This window comes from Cervus canadensis, chromosome 2 (assembly GCF_019320065.1).
Source record: "Cervus canadensis isolate Bull #8, Minnesota chromosome 2, ASM1932006v1, whole genome shotgun sequence".
In the NCBI taxonomy this organism is placed as follows: domain Eukaryota; kingdom Metazoa; phylum Chordata; class Mammalia; order Artiodactyla; family Cervidae; genus Cervus; species Cervus canadensis.
This window is the reverse complement of record NC_057387.1, coordinates 596,446-616,054: the sequence shown is the minus strand read 5'-3', so window position 1 is coordinate 616,054 and position 19,609 is coordinate 596,446. Positions and strand designations below refer to the sequence as shown.

General features: G+C 36.4%; 1 protein-coding gene and 1 pseudogene across 14 annotated transcripts in view; one reads left to right on the top strand and one right to left on the bottom strand.

Annotated features, from left to right (window-relative positions):
* DCAF6 (DDB1 and CUL4 associated factor 6) overlaps positions 1-19,609 on the top strand; it is a 179,441-nt gene that overhangs the window by 58,888 nt on the left and 100,944 nt on the right. For 6 of the 14 annotated variants that reach the window (XM_043449884.1, XM_043449848.1, XM_043449933.1 and 3 more), the window contains exons 4-5: positions 8,849-9,034; positions 11,902-11,910. The exons of 2 other annotated variants lie outside the window; for them this stretch is intronic. In XM_043449884.1, coding sequence (XP_043305819.1) covers positions 8,849-9,034; positions 11,902-11,910 — 195 coding nt within the window. The remainder of the gene's footprint in view (positions 1-8,848; positions 9,035-11,901; positions 11,911-19,609) is intronic. 6 more of the 14 variants (XM_043449957.1, XM_043449940.1, XM_043449924.1 and 3 more) reach the window with 1 other exon arrangement.
* Positions 10,839-11,528, bottom strand: LOC122429594 (annotated as a pseudogene).

The window sequence follows — 19,609 nt, the reverse complement described above, 5'->3', positions numbered from 1 at the left end:
ATGCACCTCCTACCTACTTGGCAAGTTTAATTTCATCCTTTGAGCCTCAGCTCTTATCTGTTCAGTTCAGTTGCTCAGTCGTGTCCAACTCTTTGAGACCCCATGCACTGCAGCATGCCAGCCTTCCCTGTCCATCACCAACTCCCAGAGCCTGCTCAAATTCATGTCCACTGAGTCGGTGATGCCATCCAACCGTCTCATCCTCTGTCATCCCCTTCTCCTCCTGCCTGCAGTCTTTCCTAGCATCAGGGTCTTTTCCAGTGAGTCAGTTCTTCTCATCAGGTGGCCAAAGTATTGGATCTTCAGCTTCATCTGAAATAATGTAATAATTCTAATTTCCTCTAGGTGAATGTAGGCATTCCTTCCCCATGTTCTTGTATTTTATGGATAACTCAATTACTATGTGGAGATGGCAATGGCAACCCACTCCGGTACTCTTGCCTGGAAAATCCCATGGATGGAGGAGCTTGGTAGTATGCAGTCCATGGGGTCGCTAACAGTCAGACAAAACTGAGTGACTTCACTTTCGCTTTTCCTTTCATGCATTGGAGAAGGAAATGGCAACCCACTCCAGTGTTCTTGCCTGGAGAATCCCAGGGACGGGGGAGCCTGGTGGGCTGGTGTCTGTGGGGTCGCACAGAGTCGGACACGACTGAAGCGACTTAGCAGCAGCAGCAGCAGCAGCAATTACTATGTTTGTGTTTGCATGTTGCTCACTATTAGATTCTAACTTATTTGGGACAATGACAATTTCTTTTTAGTTTCCTCAACACTTAATAAATTATCTGTTATACAGTAGGTGCTCAATAAGTGTGAGTAAAAGAAAGCAAGAAATTTCTGTATTCAGTGCCTTAGACAGGAGTAGGGGTGAATTTGGGGAGGGGTGATTTTTACTAAGAGATTGAAGAGCTAATATCTTCTAACTGGATACTCCTGGACCAAGCTTGAAGTTTTAGAAGTGTTGTGTATAACATGATGGACGAAGAAAGCAATACCTGCTTGGCCAGCTAGATGAGTGACAGTAACCTGATGATCAGCAAAGTGATAGACATTGTAGCTAGTTCACTTTCACATTTGTTGCTAATCGTATTTTACAATATGTTATATTCATTTCATATTGTTACTCTGCCAACTTACATCTCTGTTGGCCATTAGTTTTAGATGTTTTCTGAAAAAGTATTATACTCTGTTAATCCAAGGAAAGCATACATAGGAAAATACTTCCAGTTTTTAAAATTTATAACTGTTTGCACCTGCTCATCTATTTTTTCTTAAATTGAGACCTTATTGCAGTTTACCTCCAGTAGCATGCCTCTCTATTGATTACATTGACCCATTTCCACAATTAAAAACAAATTCCAACCTTTGGTAAAATTGTTAACTGTATACACGTAAATACAATTAGTCCAACAATTATCTATTAATTAGGGAAGTTCAGTTCAGACACTAAGTCATGTCTGACTCTTTGCAATGCCATGGACTACAGCATACTAGGCTGTACACTGAGTTGATGATGCCATCCAACCATCTCACCCTCTGTCACCCCTGCTCCTTCTGCCTTCAGTCTTCTCCAGCATCAGGGTCTTTTCCAGTGAGTATGTTTGCATCAGGTGGACAAAGCATTGGAGTTTCAGCTTCAGCATCAGTCCTTCCAGTGAACACCCAGGACTGATCTCCCTTAGGATGGACTGGTTGGATGTCCTTGCAGTCCAAGGGATCCTCAAGAGTCTTCTCCAACACCACAGTTCAAAAGCATCAGTTCTTCAGTGCTCAGCTTGCTTTATTGTCCAACTCTCATATCCATACATGACTACTGGAAAAACCATAGCCTTGACTAGACGAACTTTGGTGGCAAAGTAATGTGTCTGCTTTTTGACATGCTATCTAGTTTGGTCATAACTTTTCTTCCAAGGAGTAAGTGTCTTTTAATTTCATGGCTGCAGTCACCATCTGCAGTGATTTTGGAGCCCCCCAAAATAAAGTCTGCCACTGTTTCCACTATTTCTGCATCTATTTGTCATGAAGTGATGGGACCAGATGCCATGATCTTAGTTTTCTGAATGTTGAGCTTTAAGCCAACTTTTTCACTCTCCTTTTTTACTTCCATCAAGAGGCTCTTTAGTTCTTCTTCACTTTCTGCCATAAGGGTGGTGTCATCTGCATATCTGAGGTTATTGATATTTCTCCCGGCAATGTTGATTCCAGCGTGTGCTTCATCGAGCCCAGCGTTCCTCGTGATGTGCTCTGCATATAAGTTAAATAAGTAAGGTGACAATATACAGCCTTGGACATACTCCTTTTCCTATTTGGAACCAGTCTGTTTTTCCATGTCCAGTTCTAACTGTTGCTTCCTGACCTGCATGTAGGTTTCTCAAGAGGCAGGTCAGATGGTCTGGTATTCCCATCTCTTTCAGAACTTTCCACGATTTATTGTCATCCACACATTCAAAGGCTTTGGCATAGTCACTAAAGCAGAAATAGATGTTTTTCTGGAACTCTCTTGCTTTTTTGATGATCCAGCGGATGTTGGCAATTTGATCTCTGGTTCCTCTGCCTTTTCTTAAACCAACTTGAACATCTGGAAGTTCAAGTTTCATGTACTGTTGAAGCCTGGCTGGGAAGATTTTTAGCATTACTTTGCTACCGTGTGAGATCAGTGCAATTCTGTGGTAGTTTAAACATTTTTTGGGATTGGAATGAAAACTGACCTTTTCCAGTCCTGTGGCCACTGCTGAGTTTTCCAAATTTGCTGGCATATTGAGTGCAATTGAGCAGTAGTTTGAGCATTATTTGGCATTGCCTTTGTTAGTATTGCCACTTTCTTATATAGTGGATTAAGGAAAGAGAAATGTTAGTTTTTGACTTGATCAACTTAGGTGGTCAAGGTGTGGTGGATAGTGATCAACTGGGTGTGGGTGGATAGTGATGTTATTAAGGTGTGGAATACTAGAGAGGGAATAAATTTGGAGTGGGATATCTGAAATGAAGAGATTTTTTTCAGAGAGAACAGATTTGTTCAGTGGAAAGGACTTCAGTTTTTTCTAATTGTTACTCTGATTAATAAAGAAATTTCTTTCCATTTTTGAGTGATATGTGATAGGCCAACACACATTAGTATATTGAATGAGATTCCTGCTTTTGTTTTTGAAGCTATGCATAAACCCATTGGATGGAGATAAATCAAATTGTTAATAATGTCTGCTGAAGGTGACTAAAGTCAAAGACCTATCAGATTAAAACTGTGAAAGACCTAGCATACATTGTGTGTAATTATATGTACTTAGCTACTTGGTAAACCATGCTGAAATATATGTGAGTTGGTAAATTATGCTGAAATATATGATGACATTAAAGTCTATAATTCTGTCTTATTTAAAAGCTTTACATTAATTATTCTCTGTTATTTCTTGTACTTTACTTGAGCAGGTCTCAGTGTCTTACACTTGGAGAGAGGAATGAAAAAGTTTAACATGTTTTACAGACAATTTTTATTGTCCATTGACTTTGATTAATGTAGGTGCAAAGACTCTTCTCTTTTTTTATTTGACCCTAAGTAAATGTGCATTAATGACCAGAGAAGCCTGGAGTTCTGCAGAGAGTAGGACACGACTGAATGACTGATCAACAACAGATAAGACTTACAGTGGAGTACTGTATGGTACTCAGCAAATCCTTGTTTTGTTTGTGACCCCAGGACTTAGGTGAAGTGACTTGTAATACTTAAGTATCTAAATTTAAGTATTTGCTTCACTTAAGTTGTCAGGGTAACTAGCTGCTAATATTTATCTATGTTCTGGTTTAGTGTCGTACTGTTAGTTAATTAATTTGTCAATTAGTCTTATATTGTAAATAGTTACTTGAAACCAAGCCAAAAGTAAAATTGATGTATCTTTTCCTAATTTTTTTTTTAAATTTGAAAACTGATTGATAAGTTAAAAAGGTAATACAATCAACATCCAGAAATAGACTTTTGAAAAAAGTATTTCAGAATAATTTGGAGGTGTCATGCATTTCATGAATACTCTGACATCTGTCTACTAAGAACAAGAACATTATCCTATATAACTGTAATGCAGTTACCATGGTCAGGATGTGTAATATTGAATATAGAGTTGATCCTCTTTACTTATAGATTCTGTGTTTGCAAATTTACAAACTCATTAAATTTATTTTTACCCTTCCATGTCAATAACTTTCAGTGCTTTTCTGGTCATTGATGGCCATTCACATGTACAGAGTGGCAAAAAATTTGAATTGCGTAACTCATACATCAGTATACATGTTCTCAGATGAGATCAAATAAGGTGCTGCTTGATACTTCTTGTTTCACATTGAATACTGTAAGCATACTGCATCCTTTTTGTGATATATTGAACATCACTCATTTTGCATTTTTTTGCTTTTTGTTGGTGACTTCAATGGTTAAAATGGTCCCCAGTTATCTTGCTGAGTACCGTCTAGTCTTCCTAGGTATAAGAAACCTGGAATATACTTTATAGAGAAAATATGTTAGATGAGCTTCATTTGTTACTGTTTGTTGTCCAGTCGCTCAGTCGTGTCCAACTCTGTGACCCCATGGACTACAGCCTGCCAGGCTCACCTGTTCTTCATTATCTCCCGTAATTCTCTCAGATTCATGTTCATTGAGTCAGTGACACTATTTTATCCTCTGCCTCCCCCTTTTCTTTTTGCCTTCAGTCTTTCTCAGCATCAGGTCTTTTCTAATAACTCATTTCTTCACATCAAGTGGCTAAAGTATTGTAGCTTCACCTTTGGCATCAGTCCTTCCAATGAATATTTAGATATGAATTATAGTACTCTTTGCCCTAAGTTCATTGTTAATGAATCAACATTATGTATTAAATAAAGTGTCTTTAAACAAACACAGACAACAGAGTTACTTATTGATTTGTTGATGAGAAGTTTGCGACAGAGCCTCACAGAAACCTAACCCTGTATGTCCATAGGAGAAGTTGCTGATGGATACAGCACGTGCTAAGGCAGTGTTAGGGCTTCCTTGGTGACTCAGTGGTAGAGAGTCCACATGCCAGTTCAGGATATGTTCGATAACTGGGTTGGAAAGATCCCTTGGAGAAGGAAATGGCAGCCCACTCCAGTATTTTGCCTGGGAAATCCCTTGGACAGAGGAGCCCAATGGGCTATAGTCCATGGAGTCACTAAAGAGTCAGACACAACTTATTGATTAAAAACAGTGTAATCTTAGTGGTGACTTTATAGAACATAACTACCAGTAGTAATGAGAATTGCCTGTATGCTATATATATAATATATATGATTTTGTACTGTCAACTAAAAAAATGCACATCCTAAATGTTGAGAATTGTGTTTTATTCAGTGGACATACTGAGGACTTAAGCCAGGGAGACAGCCTCTCAGATAGCTCTGAAGGGCTGTTCTGAAGAGGTAAAGGGGAGCCAGGATAAATATAAAAGTCTCTGCAAAAGAAAAAGACAACTCACAAAACTCCAGGTAATCATAACATCAAAAGATTAATGCTAATTTAAAAAAACCCAAACATCTCAGGTTAATAAATTTAGGAAGATAAATTTTTTCTTTTCTTGGGGAAGATAATGGAATCTGGGCTTAATGAAATTGCTCCTTTGTCCTGTCCCTTAACTATCTAAGGTTCTTTTTTTCTCCATCCTGAATCCCCTCAGGGTACACCACTGGGGGTGTCTGCAGAGACTGATGGCTTGATGACTGGCAGCCTATTTATCGCTGTTCTAAGTTCCCCTCAGGGTTAACCATTTGGGGTGACTGCAGTGACTGTTGAATGTAACATCCTGTCTTTACTGTTATGCAGGCATATCCTAGTATATGCCTGCCATATCTATAGTATACATAGTATCTGTAGTATGTTATATAGCTTCCCTTATAGCTCAATTGGGAAAGAATCTGCCTGCAGTGCAGGAGACCCAGGCTTGATTCCTGCATTGGGAAGATCCCCTGGAGAAGGAAATGGCAACCCACTCCAGTATTCTTGCCTGGACAATCCCATGGACAGAGGAGCCTGGCAGGCTATAGTCCATGGGGTCACAAGAGTTGGGCACAACTTATTGACTAAACCAGCATATTATATATATATTACCATGTATCTATAGTATATTACATATATCCACACATAGTACATGTACATATATACCTGTATATATTCAAATTTTCCCATTTGTTTCAGTAATGTTCTTTAGCACTGCCTTGCGTCTCTTAATCCAGCCCCCAATCCAGCATCACACATTTCATTTAGTTGTCATATTTCCTTTGTCTGCTGTAGAATAGTTCATGCAACTTCTTGGTCTTTCATAACATTGATATGTTGTTTTATTGTTATATTGACTATCAAGTCATTTCCTAGAATGTCCCTCCATTTGGATTTGTCTGATTGTTTCTTCATGAGTTGATTAAAAGTAAACATTTTTGCTAAGAATTCTCTATGGATGATGTTGTGGTACATGATATTAATTTGTTCCCTGACTGGTGATGTTAAATTCGATCTTTCCATTGTGAGGGTATATTTACCCTTTGTGATTTTATCTAAGGAGTAGTGTGGAGATTGTGTAAATACTCTTTTTCATAGCTATCTTTCATAAAGTGGTTTCAATATTCATTGATTCTTGCCTTAATCAGTTGTTATAATGTCATTACAAATAGTGTTTTTTAATTCTATCATTTCTTCCACATTTACTAGTTGACTTTATTTGGTAAATATGAGCATTTCCTCAAATTGCTCCAGTTTGTTCAGTAAAACATTTTTTGTTGTTGTTCTTTTATTTATTTAAAAAAATTTTATTGGAGTATAGTTGATTTACAGTAGTATGTTAGTTTTGTTCAGTGAGACATTTAAAGTGAACTAAAGAAACTTTGTGTTTCTGTTTTGACATACTCTCCCTTTTTTTCAAGCATATTTTAAAATACAAAACCACAACAGATACTTCCATTGCACTAAATCTCCATTGTATATACATTGTCGGAATTTATTCAGCCAGTCTCCTGTGTTTTGTTTGCTATCGTGAATGACTCAGTAAATAATGGCTTTTTTTTTTTATATATATATTGTTGGATGTATATACCTTCAGAGTAAATTCTTAGAAATAGACTTGTCTGATCAAAGAGTTAATGCGTATGTAGTTTTGTGAGGGGTTGCTAAGTTCCTTTGTATTGGTCTCCCACCATTTAGCATCCCACCAGAATGAAGAGCCTGGTGTCCCCCTCCCCACCACACTCACTAATACAGTATGCTGTCAAGCTTTTGAATTTTTGCTAATCTAAAAAGTGGAAATCAGTGATCTCAATGTAGTTTCAATTTGCATTTCCTATATGAACTTGATGCTTTTTCAAAATTTTAAGGCCCATTTGTTTATCTTTGGACTATATTCAGATCTTTTGCCCTTTTTTTTCCCTCTCAATTTTTAAGCACTGTAGGGGGATTTGGTCTTTTATCTGCTATGTATGTTACAAATATTGCAATGTTTATTTAAACCATACTTCTGTCATAGGAATTCTGATCTTTTAAATTATTAAGGATTTAGGTGTAGGAACTTCTTTATTCTTTACAGAAGTGGGAACTTCTGTACCATTTTATTGCTTTACTTTTATGATTCTTTGAGATTCAGTTTGTTTTTATTTTTTCATCCTGAAAGGGAATGACTTAATAATCATTTAGGAAACAATTTCAAAAGTCAATCAAGATAGTCTTTTCATATTTACTGTGAGTTTATGAATGAGTCATGTATACCAAATAGGTAGAAATATACATATTTAATTTGCAAGGCACTGTTCTAAAACCCGTTTGTGTGCCTGATGCACAATGAGGCCAGACAAACCAAAATTTTAGAATTTGGAGCAGAGCAAGGTTTATTGCAAGGATCATGCAAGAAGAACAGGTAGGCTCCTGCTTAAGAGACCTAAACTCCCCATGGTTTTCAGGGAAGAAATTTTTACAAGCAGAATTTCGGGGGAGGGCTGCCAGGTGTGTAACCCCCCCTGATTGGCTGGTGGTGAGGTAACATTGTTCTAGGAATCTCCAGCCTGTGGTCCAGATGCTCAGCCTAAAGTTACCATCCTCCTTCTGGCTAGGGGCCTTAAGTTCTTGTAGAACTCAGAGAAGTATATCAAACGGTTATGCACAACCCCTTCTACTCCCCTGCAAAGAACCAGAACCCATTCTACATTTCCTGTCTTCTAATTAGTAACTGAATCTGCCTTTTGGAACTCAGGGAAGGTCTAGGAGGCTGAAAGCCGTTTTCCTACAAACAAGAGACGGAAGACACTGAAAGACTTTTATGCCTGGGATGGCCTCACAGGTTCCTGCTTGGTCTCAGTCCCATTTTCTTTGATCCTCCTCAGTCATGAGAGAAACAGATATTGGAGTAGACAGGAAATAAAATTTGGATAGAGAAGTTAATCATAAACTCTGCAGAGGAACTTAGTTTTAGGGGGACTCTGTTTCAGCACTATTCCTGTTGATATACTTAATCTTCTTTACATCTCAGAGGGAAATAAAATATGTGAGATTCCGATTTTTTTTCTTCTAATTATAATATTGGGTTAGCCAAAAAGTTCATTTGGGATTTTCCATGTTACACAAAAACTTGAACAAACTTTTTAGCCAACCCAATAGCTTGGAATCAAATGATAATTTTTCATTTGAGCTGAGAGTGTTAATGAGAATTTATTCCTGGCTAGGATTATATTAAGTTTGAATTTGAATGCTTCTTTTTAGGAAATAATAAATTGCTAAAAATTACTCTTAGTAATTTAGTAGTTAGTAATAAATTTACTCTTTAGTAATTTAGTAGTAAATTACTAAAAACTCCTCTCTGTGTTTTAGGTTTTGACAACAATTCGTTCAGGGCATCGAGCAAATATATTTAGTGCAAAGTTCTTACCATGCACAAATGATAAGCAGATTGTATCCTGCTCTGGAGATGGAGTAATATTTTATACCAATGTTGAGCAAGATGCAGAAACTAACAGACAGTGCCAATTTACATGCCATTATGGAACTACCTATGAGGTACAGTATTACTATGATTTATCTATATGAGATATATATATATATATATATATACATGTGTATGTGTTTTGTGTAAGTGTGTATGTATGTGCAGATAGATGTGTGTATGTACATACTCATGCATAAATAAGTAAAGTTATTATTGACAAAATGTCTAGATTTCAGTTTTTGAGAAACTGTACCTTGATAGGCTTGTGAATAAAGTTAAGGAATAAGATGTGAATAATAGTAATGGGGTTTGTAATTCCTTGAGCAACTATAAGAAAACAGATATCAGACTTTAAAGATGCTTCTTTATTGTGCTATAGGGCTCTATACTAGGCTTTAATCTCATTACCACTTTCTCACTGTTTTATATGAAGTCATTGCTGGCGTGGTTATCAAAATGTCAGAAGAGATGCTAGTACACTTAAACAAAGGAATCTGATTCCTAAAGGTTATTAATAAGCTCAAGCCCTGAGCTGAATTAAAATGAGGTGAAATGAAGCTGAGATTCAGTTATATTGCTTTAGTTCAGAAAAACTGCTTACTCTTCAGAAAGCTCTTTTGTAATCTTGTCATTTCATTTTCTTTGTATCAAATGATTCATTGTTTTCTCATATGGTGCTGACATGGTATATTTTTTTCATTACTTGAATTTCAGTTCTTCTGTACCCTCATGTTATGATACATCCTTACAAAAATAGTATTCTGTAGCTGGATTTTTTTTAATCTATTTCTCACAAATTTGGCTTTTAACTGGAGATTTCAGTCAATTTATGTTTATTGTGAGTGCTGATATATTTGGATTATTTATATATCTTATTATAAGTTTTTTATTTGAAAATATTTTCTGTTATTGGTTTCCCCATCCTCTTTTTGACATCCTTTTGAATTTCTTGAAAGTTTGCCTTTGGCCCATTTTGTTTCTGCTATTGCAAGGAAGATAGACATTCGTATTTTACAAGAGTAGTTGACAAAGTCTAAAGTCAATAAGTACCTTTGCCTTTCTCCTGAGTGTATACCTTAGCTCATTATAATCTTTCCATCCCTTGTCTAATTTTGTATGCTTATATTGTTCACAGTGTAGGTATAGTCTATCTTCTTCTGAATCAAAAATATTATAATTGTTTTATTAGTATTTACTATTATTATTAGATTTACCTACATTTTTGCTTGTACTTTTGCCTTTTCTGTTACAGGTTTTCTGTGTGGGGTCATTTGGTACCTAAAGCACATTTTTTTTTTTTTTATTATTATTATACAGTTTTTTTTTTTAATGTATCAAATATAAGGTGCAAAGTGAAAAACAAATGTTTTTGAAGCTAGGAGAGTAAGTATGCTATTCCTAGTCAGATACAAGCTTAGTTATCACACACATACACAAATCAAAAATAACATGAAACAGGAAAAACTAAAGAACTTCTTTTGCTTTCAGAAAACAGCGAAGAAACCGAAGACAGTTCTTTTTAGAAATTCAGAAAAAAATTTTTTTTCATAGTAGCTAACATGCCTTCTTTAGGCATTAAGACACTTTTTTCTGCTTGTAACCTTAATGCATCCATATTTTTACTCTTTATGAAAATCAAGTCTCCCAGTAAAAATGATATTTTACCACACTAATCTTTCAATTTCATCACTAAAAATGTAGTTATACACAACAATTTTCAGCCTCTTGGAACACTCTGCATGATGGAATTTAGTCATTGGAATGACTGATTTCTCAGAAAAGCAGCATTGCCTCAACTGTGGTATGATTTGGTAGTCAGTATTCTCGTTTTCTAGTAAAGATCTCATAAGCAGGAGCACTGGGCTCCTTGTGAATTCATCGATCAAGAAAACATTTCTGAGCAGCTTCTGAGCAAACATTTTTAACAGGTTGATCACAGATCTGGAGTCTCCACTCTTCATAATGGCACTGCCAGCACAACTGTGTTAGCTCCTGCCTCTGCACGTTTATGGATGGTGTCTGGGCCTACTCCACCATCAACCTCAGTGTCCAAAGACGGGAACTGGGTCCTCAACCAGTGAACCTTTGGCATCATATCTTTCATGAGTTTCTGCCCTACAAGCCCGTGTTTCACTGCCATAACCAAGGCCATATCTATCTGATTGATTAGCCCATGGTGTCAAATACTCAACTGTAGTTCCTGGTTTGATAGCAAGGCCAGCCTTCATTCCATTCTCTTGAATGTCTTTGGTCAAAGCTCCTGGGTTGTCAGTAGCCTCCAGATGAAAGGTATGTTGATTGGCTCCTGCTACAGCCATCGGTTTTTACCCACTGTTCTGGCCTGGACACCATCATGTGCATGTCAAAGGAAGGGTCTGGGCCTAGCTGCTTTTGGAGGCTTTCTACCACAGGGTGACCAAAGGTGATGTTGGGAACAAAATGCCCATCTGTTACATCCAGGTACAGATAATAAGCCTCAGAGTCCAACACCTGGAGGTACTCGGCCCCTAAACTGGCCAGGTCACTGTTGTGGATGCACTGGCTAATTTTGCAGCCAGATGCCATTGTGCTAGTGCTCCAGAGCTAAAGTACATTCTTTACCAGTTCCTTTAAGTCAGAGTTTGCAGATATAAAACAATTTTAGTCCTAGTTTCCTTTTATATCATTCACTTCTTCCCTTTTCATCCTTTTCTAGAAAATACCTTTTTTATGTCAGCTCTTCAGAGGTAGTCTTACTAGATACAGGCTTCTAGTTTTGACAGTTACTCTATTTCAGGTGATATTCCACTGTATTCTGACTTTACTTTTGAAGTTGAGCAGTCAGTCAACAGTTTAATTGTGATACCTTTGTATTTAAGTTATCTCTTCCTTGACTGAATTTAATTCTGTTTTTCTTTGTGTTTTTTTTTTTGTTTTTCCTTCATTGATGTCACAACAGTGTATCGAGGTATGGATTTCCTTTTGATTTTTCTTGGAATTTATATGTTTTCTTAGTCTGAAAAATTGGAATCTTGAAAAATGAGGGAAATTTATAGATAATAAGTTTTTAGTTCTTTACCATTCTCTGTATTTTTTTTATTCTGGAATTCTGCTTAGATATATGCTAAGACCTTCTTATTCCATCTAGCATTAAACTTTTTTCCCCCATTGAAGTACAAAACATAAAGGAAAAGTACAAAACACTGAGTATATCTCAATAAATTATCACAAAGTGAATTTGTTCATGTAACAGCCACAAAGATCAAGAAATATAAGGCATTAAGGACTCCCCCGAAGCTGCTTTATCCTGATTTCCATCATCTTATTTTTCTAACCACTTTAGTTTTTTTGTTTTTGAACATTATATGCAGTGAGTCATATTAAATGGTCTTTTGTTTATTTTTAAATTTGATATCGTTTACTGAACAAAATCTTACATTTGTGGAACTCATCCATGTTGGGTACCACTATAGTGTGTTTATTTTCACTGCTTTTTAGTGTTTGATTGTGTGAATAAACCACAGCTGATGGATCTGTTCTACTGCTGATGAAAATTTTAAATTTGATTTCCAATTTGAAGAACATACTTTACATGACTTTCAATATATTTACGTTTAGAAGTAAACTTTTTCTGTCATAGGATATGTATTTGTTTATTTTAGAGATAGTGCCAAGTACTTTTCCAAAGTGTGACAGTGTACGTTCCCAGCAATAGCATATAATAAGAATTCCTTTTGCTCCTCATCTTTGCCAACAGTAAATATGGTTAATCTCTAATTTTAAACAGGCTTATTTAAATGCCTTTTACTGTTGTTACTGCTGAGGTTACTGCATAGATTATTGGTTATTTAGATATACTGTTTTGTTAAGTGCCTATTCAGAATTCTTTCCTAATCTTTCTATTGGGTTCTCCATTTTATTTCATTATTACTGTTGATTTATTGGAATTTCTTTTATCTTCAGCATGTGAAACTATCTCTTCCAACTCTGTGGTTGTATTTTCACTCTCCTGATTGTATCTTTTCATGAACAAAAGTTCTCTGTGTTGTCTAATGTATTGGTCTTTTTAAAAAAAAATCGTACCTGCTTTCTGTATCCTGCTCAAAAAAATCTTTTCCTTTCTGAACGTCATGGAGATGTTCTTCTGTTTTAGATTCTCTTTTAGAAAGATTATTGTTTTGTCTTTTGTGTTTAGATTTTGATTTGCTCTTGTTCAGTTGCTAAGTCCTGTCTGACTCTTTGTGACCCCATGGACAGCAGTACACCAGGCTTGTCTGTCCTTCACTATCTTCCAAAGTTTTCTCAAAATCACTATTGCCTAAATTTTCTCAAATGGACCCCTGTCCATTGATTCGGTGATGCTATATAACCATCTCATCCTCTGCCACCCCCTTCTCATCTTGCCTTCAATCTTTCCCAGCATCAGGATGTTTTCCAGTGAGTCTGCTCTTCAGGTGGCCAAAGTATTGTAGCTTCAGCTCCAGCATCATTTCTTCCAGTGAATATTCAGGACTGATTTCCTTTAGGACTGACTGGTTTGATCTCCTTGCCTCCCAAAGGACTCTCAGAAGTCTTCTGCAGCACCACCATAAAGTACTCAGCATTCAATTCTTTGGTGCTCAACCTTCTTTAGGATCCAACTCTCACATCCATACATGACTCCTGGAAAAACCATATTTTTGATTATATGTACCTTTGTCGGCAAACTGATCTTTGCTTTTTAATACACTGCCTAGGTTTGTCATAGCTTTCCTTCCAAGGAGCAATCATCTTTTAATTTCATGGCTACAATTACCGTCCACAGTGATTTTGGAGCCCAGGAAAATGAAATCTGTTAATGTTTCTACTTTTTGCCCTTCTATTTGCCATGAAGTGATGGGACTAGATACCATAATCTTATTTAGTTTTTTGAATGTAGAGTTTAAGCCAGCTTTTTTCACTCTGTTCATTCACCATCATCAAGAAGCTCTTTATTTCCTCTTCACTTTCTGATGTTAAGAGTGGCATCATCTTCGTATCTGAGGTTATTGATGTTTCTCCTGGCAATCTTGATTCCAGCTAGTGATTCATCCAGCTCAGCATTTCACATGATATACTCTTTAAATGACTTAAATAAGTAGGTTGACAGTATACAGCCTTGTCATACCCCTTTCCCAACTTTGAACCATTCAGTTGTTTCATGTAAGGCTCTAACTTTCTGCTTCTTGACCACATATAGGTTTCTCAGGAGACTACAGGTAAAGTGGTCTAGTATTCCCATTATTTTAAGAATTTTCAAGTTTGTTGTGATTCACACAGTCAGAGGCTTTAACATAGTCATTGAAACAGAAATAGATGTTTTTCTGGAATTTCCTGATTTCTCTATGATCCAATGAATGTTGACAATTTGATCTTTGGTTCCTCTGCCTTTCCTAAATCCTGCTTTTACATGTGAAAGTTCTTGGTTCATGTACTGCTGAAGCCTAGCTTGAAGGATCTTGAGTATAACCTTACTAGCGTGTGAAATGAGTGGTATGGTAGTTGTATGGTAGTAACATTGTATAGTAGTTTAAACATTCTTTGGCATTGCCTTTCTTTGGGATTGGAATGAAGACTGACCTTTTCCAGTCCTCTGAGTTTTCCAAATTTGCTGACATACTGAGTTCAGCACTTGAACAGTATCATCTTTTAGGATTTGAAATAGCTCAGCTGGAATTCCATCTCCTCCACTGGCTTTGTTCATTTTGTTATTATGATGAAATTACGTTGAATAACTTGTGTATGTTTAACCATCCTTGCATTCCAGAAGTAAATTCCACTTGACCATGATGAATAATCTTGTTAGTATGTTACTATGTTGGAGTTTTTTTTATTAGCATTTTGCTGAGAATTTTTATTTCAGTTCAGTTCAGTTCAGTCTCTCAGTGGTGTCCGACTCTTCACGACCCCATGAACTGCAGCACACCAGGCCTCCCTGTCCATCACCAACTCCCGGAGTTTATCCAAACTCATGTCCATTGAGTCAGTGATGCCATCCAAACATTTCATCCTCTGTCGTCCCCTTCTCCACCTGTCTTCATTCTTTCCCAATATCAGGGTCTTTTCCAGTGAGTCAGTTCTTCACATCAGGTGGCAAAAGTATTGGAGTTTAAGCTTCAACATCAGTCCTTCCAATGAACACCCAGGACTGATTTTCTTTAGGGTGGACTGGTTTTATCTCCTTGCAGTCCAAGGGACTCTCAAGAGTCTTCTCCAACACCACAGTTCAAAAGCATCAATTCTTCGGTGCTCAGCTTTCTTAATAGTCCAACTCTCATATCCATACATGACTACTGGAAAAACCCTGGCTTTGACTAGATGACCTTTGTTGGCAAAGTAACGTTTCTGCTTTTTAATATGCTGTCTAGGTTGGTCATAACTTCTCTTCCAAGGAGCAAGCGTCTTAATTTCATGGATTAATGAATTCATACATGGCTGGATGAAGCACAAGCTGGAATCAAGATTGCCGGGAGAAATATCAGTAACCTCAGATATGCAGATGACACCACCCTTATGATAAGGCAGAAATCGAAGAACTGAAGAGCCTCTTGATGACAGTGAAGGAGGAGAGTGAAAAAGTTGGCTTGAAGCTCAACATTCAGAAAACTAAGGTCATGGCATCCAGTCCCATCACTTCATGGCAGATAGATGGGGAAGCAATGAAAACAGGGACAGACTTTATTTCGGGGGGCTCCAAAATCACTGCAGATGGTGACTACAGTCATGAATTTAAAAGGTGCTTGCTCCTTGGAAGAAAAATTTTTAAATATACATGTTTTCAAGCCATCTGGTCTGAGCTTTCCTTTCTTCAGATGTTTTGGTTACTAATTCAGTCTCCTTACTGTAGTGTTGGTTTGTTTGGTTTGTCCCTTTGCTTATCTATCTTTTAGTCTTGGTAAGCTGTATATTTCTAAAAATTTCTTAATTTCTTCTGTCATTCCATTTGTGGTGTTCATAGTCTCTTAGGATCCTTTTTATTTCTGTGGTATAAGTTGTAATGTTTCCTCTTTTATTTCTGACTTTTGTTGAATCATGTTACTTTTTTCTTGTTAGTCTCAGTGAGGGTTTGTTGATTTTGATGCTCTTTAAAAAAACTTACTTTTTTTTTGTTCTCTGTATCATTTATTTCTGCTCTAATCTTTATTATTTCCTTCCTCTATTAACTTTGGCTTTAATTTGTTATTTTTCAGTTCTTTGAAGTGTAAAGTTAGGTTGTTGATTTGAGATGTTTTTTAATGTAGATATTTATTACTATAAACTTCCCCCTTAGTACTGTACCGTTTACGTTTAAAGTAGTTACTGATAGGAAAATACTCACTCCTGCCATTTAAAAATTTTTTTCTGTATGTCCTACAAATATTTGTTCACTCTTTTTCTCTCTTGTCTGCTTTCTCTTGTGTTTTATTGTTGTTATTGCTCTTTCTTTTGTAGCGGCATGCTTTAACTCCTTTTTGGGGGCATATTTTATAGATTTTTTTCATTGTGTTCATTATGAGGACTACATGAAACATAGTTACAAAATCTGTCTTGCACTGAGAACAGTTTAACTTAAACCACATACAAAAATTCTGTTCCTTTACATCCTTACCCCACTTTGTTACCAGTGTCACAAACACCATAAAAGCATAATAACTTTTAATGCTTCTATTTTTTAAATTCTATACTTAAATTAAAAGTGATTTTGCACCACCAGTACAGTATTACAGATCTCTGTATTTGTGTATTTACTTTTGTGACAGTCTTTATATTATCATATGCTGTGTATTGCTGTCTAATGTCTTTAATTTCAACTTGACAGACTTTGTTTAGCAGTTCTTGTAAGACAGGTCTTGTGATAACCTTCTGTACTTTTTATCTGAGAAGGTCTTTATTTCCCTTTCAGTTGTGGTGGACAGTTTTGGGGGATATAGTATTCCTGGTTTGCAGGTTTTTTCTTTTAACACTTGGAATATATTATCCTACTCCCTTCTGACAGGTAATGTTTCTGTTGAGAAAACCCACTGATCTAGTGGGAGCTCCTTTATATGTAATGGTTCATGTTACTTTTGCAGCTTTCAAGATTAACTCACTTTTGACAAGTAGTTTATAGTGGGTCTTGATTTGGGCCTCTTTGGGTCCATCCTAGTTGAAGTTCCTGAGTTTCTTGAATCTGGATGTTCTTTTTTTCCCTCAGATTTGAGAAGTTTTTGGCCATTATTTTTTCAGGTAAGCTTTCCATCCACTCCGCCTTTTTCCTTCTGGAAATTCCATAGTGGAAATATTGGTCATCTTAGTGTTATCCTCTAAGTTCCCTTAGGATCTTTCCACTTTTCTTCATTCTTCTTTTGTTCTTGACTTGGTAATTTCAAATGGCAGTTTTTGAATTTGCTGTTTCTTTTTTCTGCCTGACTGAGCCTGTTGTTGATCCTCCTCTAGTGAATTTAGTTACATTCTTCAACTCTATAATTTCTGTTTCTCTCATTTTTCCAGTTTCTTTCTCTATGGTAATATTCTCATTTTGTTCATGCATTGTTTTCCTGATTTTGTTTAGTTATCTATTTGTATTCCCTTGTAGCATATTGGGGCTTCCCATGTGTCACTAGTAGTAAAGAACCCGCCTGCAAATTCAGGAGATATGAGAGACCTGGGTTCAATCCGTAGGTCAGGAACATCCCCTGAAGAAGGACATGGCAACCCACTCCAGTATTTTTGCCTGGAGAATCCCATGGACAGAGGAGCCTGCCTGGCTACAGTCCATGGGATTGCAGAATCAGAAATGCCTGAAGTGACCTAGTACACACACTCACATGCACATAGCATATTGAATCTGTTTATTACCATTACTTGCAGTTCTTTTTTAGGTAATTCATATATCTCCATTTTATTAGAGTCAGTTTCTGGAGATTTACTTTGTTCTTTTGTTTGAGTCATGTTTTCCCATTTCTTCATGTGCTTCTTTGGTGAATTGTCTGTTCAGTCTTTTGCCCATTTTTTAAAAAACATTGTTATTTTTTTATTTGGCTGCTCTGGGTCTTAATTGTGGAATGCAGGATCTTTTAAGTTGCAGTGGCAACTAAGAGGCATGTGACCTCTTAGTTGCAGCATGTAGAATCTAGTTCCCCAATCAGGGATTGAACCAGGCCCGCTGTATTATTAGGGCAGTGTCTTAGACACCGAACCATCAGGGAAGCCCTTGCCCATTGTTTTAATTCTTATTATTGAATTTTGAGGGGTTTTAAAAGTTTGTTCTGTATATTTTTCAGGCATCTGACTTATAATTTTTTTCCTCAGAGTCAGTGGCTAGTCTTTTCATTTTGTTTACACTGTCTTTCAAAAAGAAATTTTTTAATTTTAAAGAAGTCCGTTTTATCAAGTTGATTATTTGGAGGAGGGGGAGCCAATGTCATGAGTAAAAATCTTTATTTCACCAAATGTCACAAAAATTTTCTCCTAAAAGTTCTGTAGTTTTATGTTTTCCATTTAGATTGATAATCCATTTTGTGTTAGTTTTTTAGTGAAGTCTGAGATACTGCTTAAAGTTCATTATTTTGCATGTGGATATCCAGTTTTCCAACATTGCTTCTCGCCTCTGAACTGTTTTTGCATCATTATCATAGGTCATTTGACCATATCTATTTTTGTCTCTTTCTGGGCAGTATCTTTTTCTCTTCCAGTGGTTAATCACCATGCATGTACCACCCTGTTTTTATTGCTGTAACTTAATATTAACTCTTAAAACCAGGTAGTATAAGTCCTTTCTTCTTTTTGAAGTTGCTTGAGGTATTTTAGATGTCCGTGTTCCCACATGACTCTGGTAACGGCCGGTGCTCACTGCAGCTCCCCTGTGGCTTATCTGAGTCTGTGTGCCGCTTGGGGAGCACCGACAGCGCTGCTCAGCCCTTCTGTGATCGCGGCATGTCTCCCTCACGCGGGCTCTATGCTTCTGGCAGTGCTTTGTGACTTATGTTTGTGTGTCTTAGGACTTACTCGTAAATGTTTCCTATTTGTCATGTTGTTGTAAATGGCACTATTTTTAAAATGTCAATTTCTGATGGTTTTGTTCCTAGTATTTTCATGTTCAATCTTGTATTCCCCTGTTTTGCTGTATTCACTTACTAGTTCCAATAACTTTTTAGGAAAAAAAATCACATAGAAATTTTCTGCTTAGATGATTATGTCATCTGTGAATATAGAGACACTTTTACTTTTTTTTCCCATCTGGACTTCTTTTATTTCTTTTTGTTGTTATTAGAATTTTCAGTTCAATATTGAATAAAAATAGTAAGACTAAACATTCTTCCTGATCTTTGATGTTTCACTATTAAGTATAACAGCAAGTATATTTTAGTAATGCTTTTTTATCCAGTTAATTCCTTTCTATTTATATATTAAACTTACCAGGAGTGGATGTTGGGTTTTGTCAAATGTTTTTCTCTGCGTTATTTGAAAAAAAATTATATATTTTTTCTTTTAGTTTCTTAACACAGTGAGCTACATTTATTTTTCAAATGTTAATACCAATTTAGCATTCCAGAGATGAACCTCACATAGTCATATTTTATATATTACCCATTTTCTGTGTTGTTGTGTTTATTTTGTTAAGGTTTTTTTTTTTGCAGATGTGTTCCTAAGCTCTATCTATTGTTGTCAGCATAATGCTGATTCGTTGG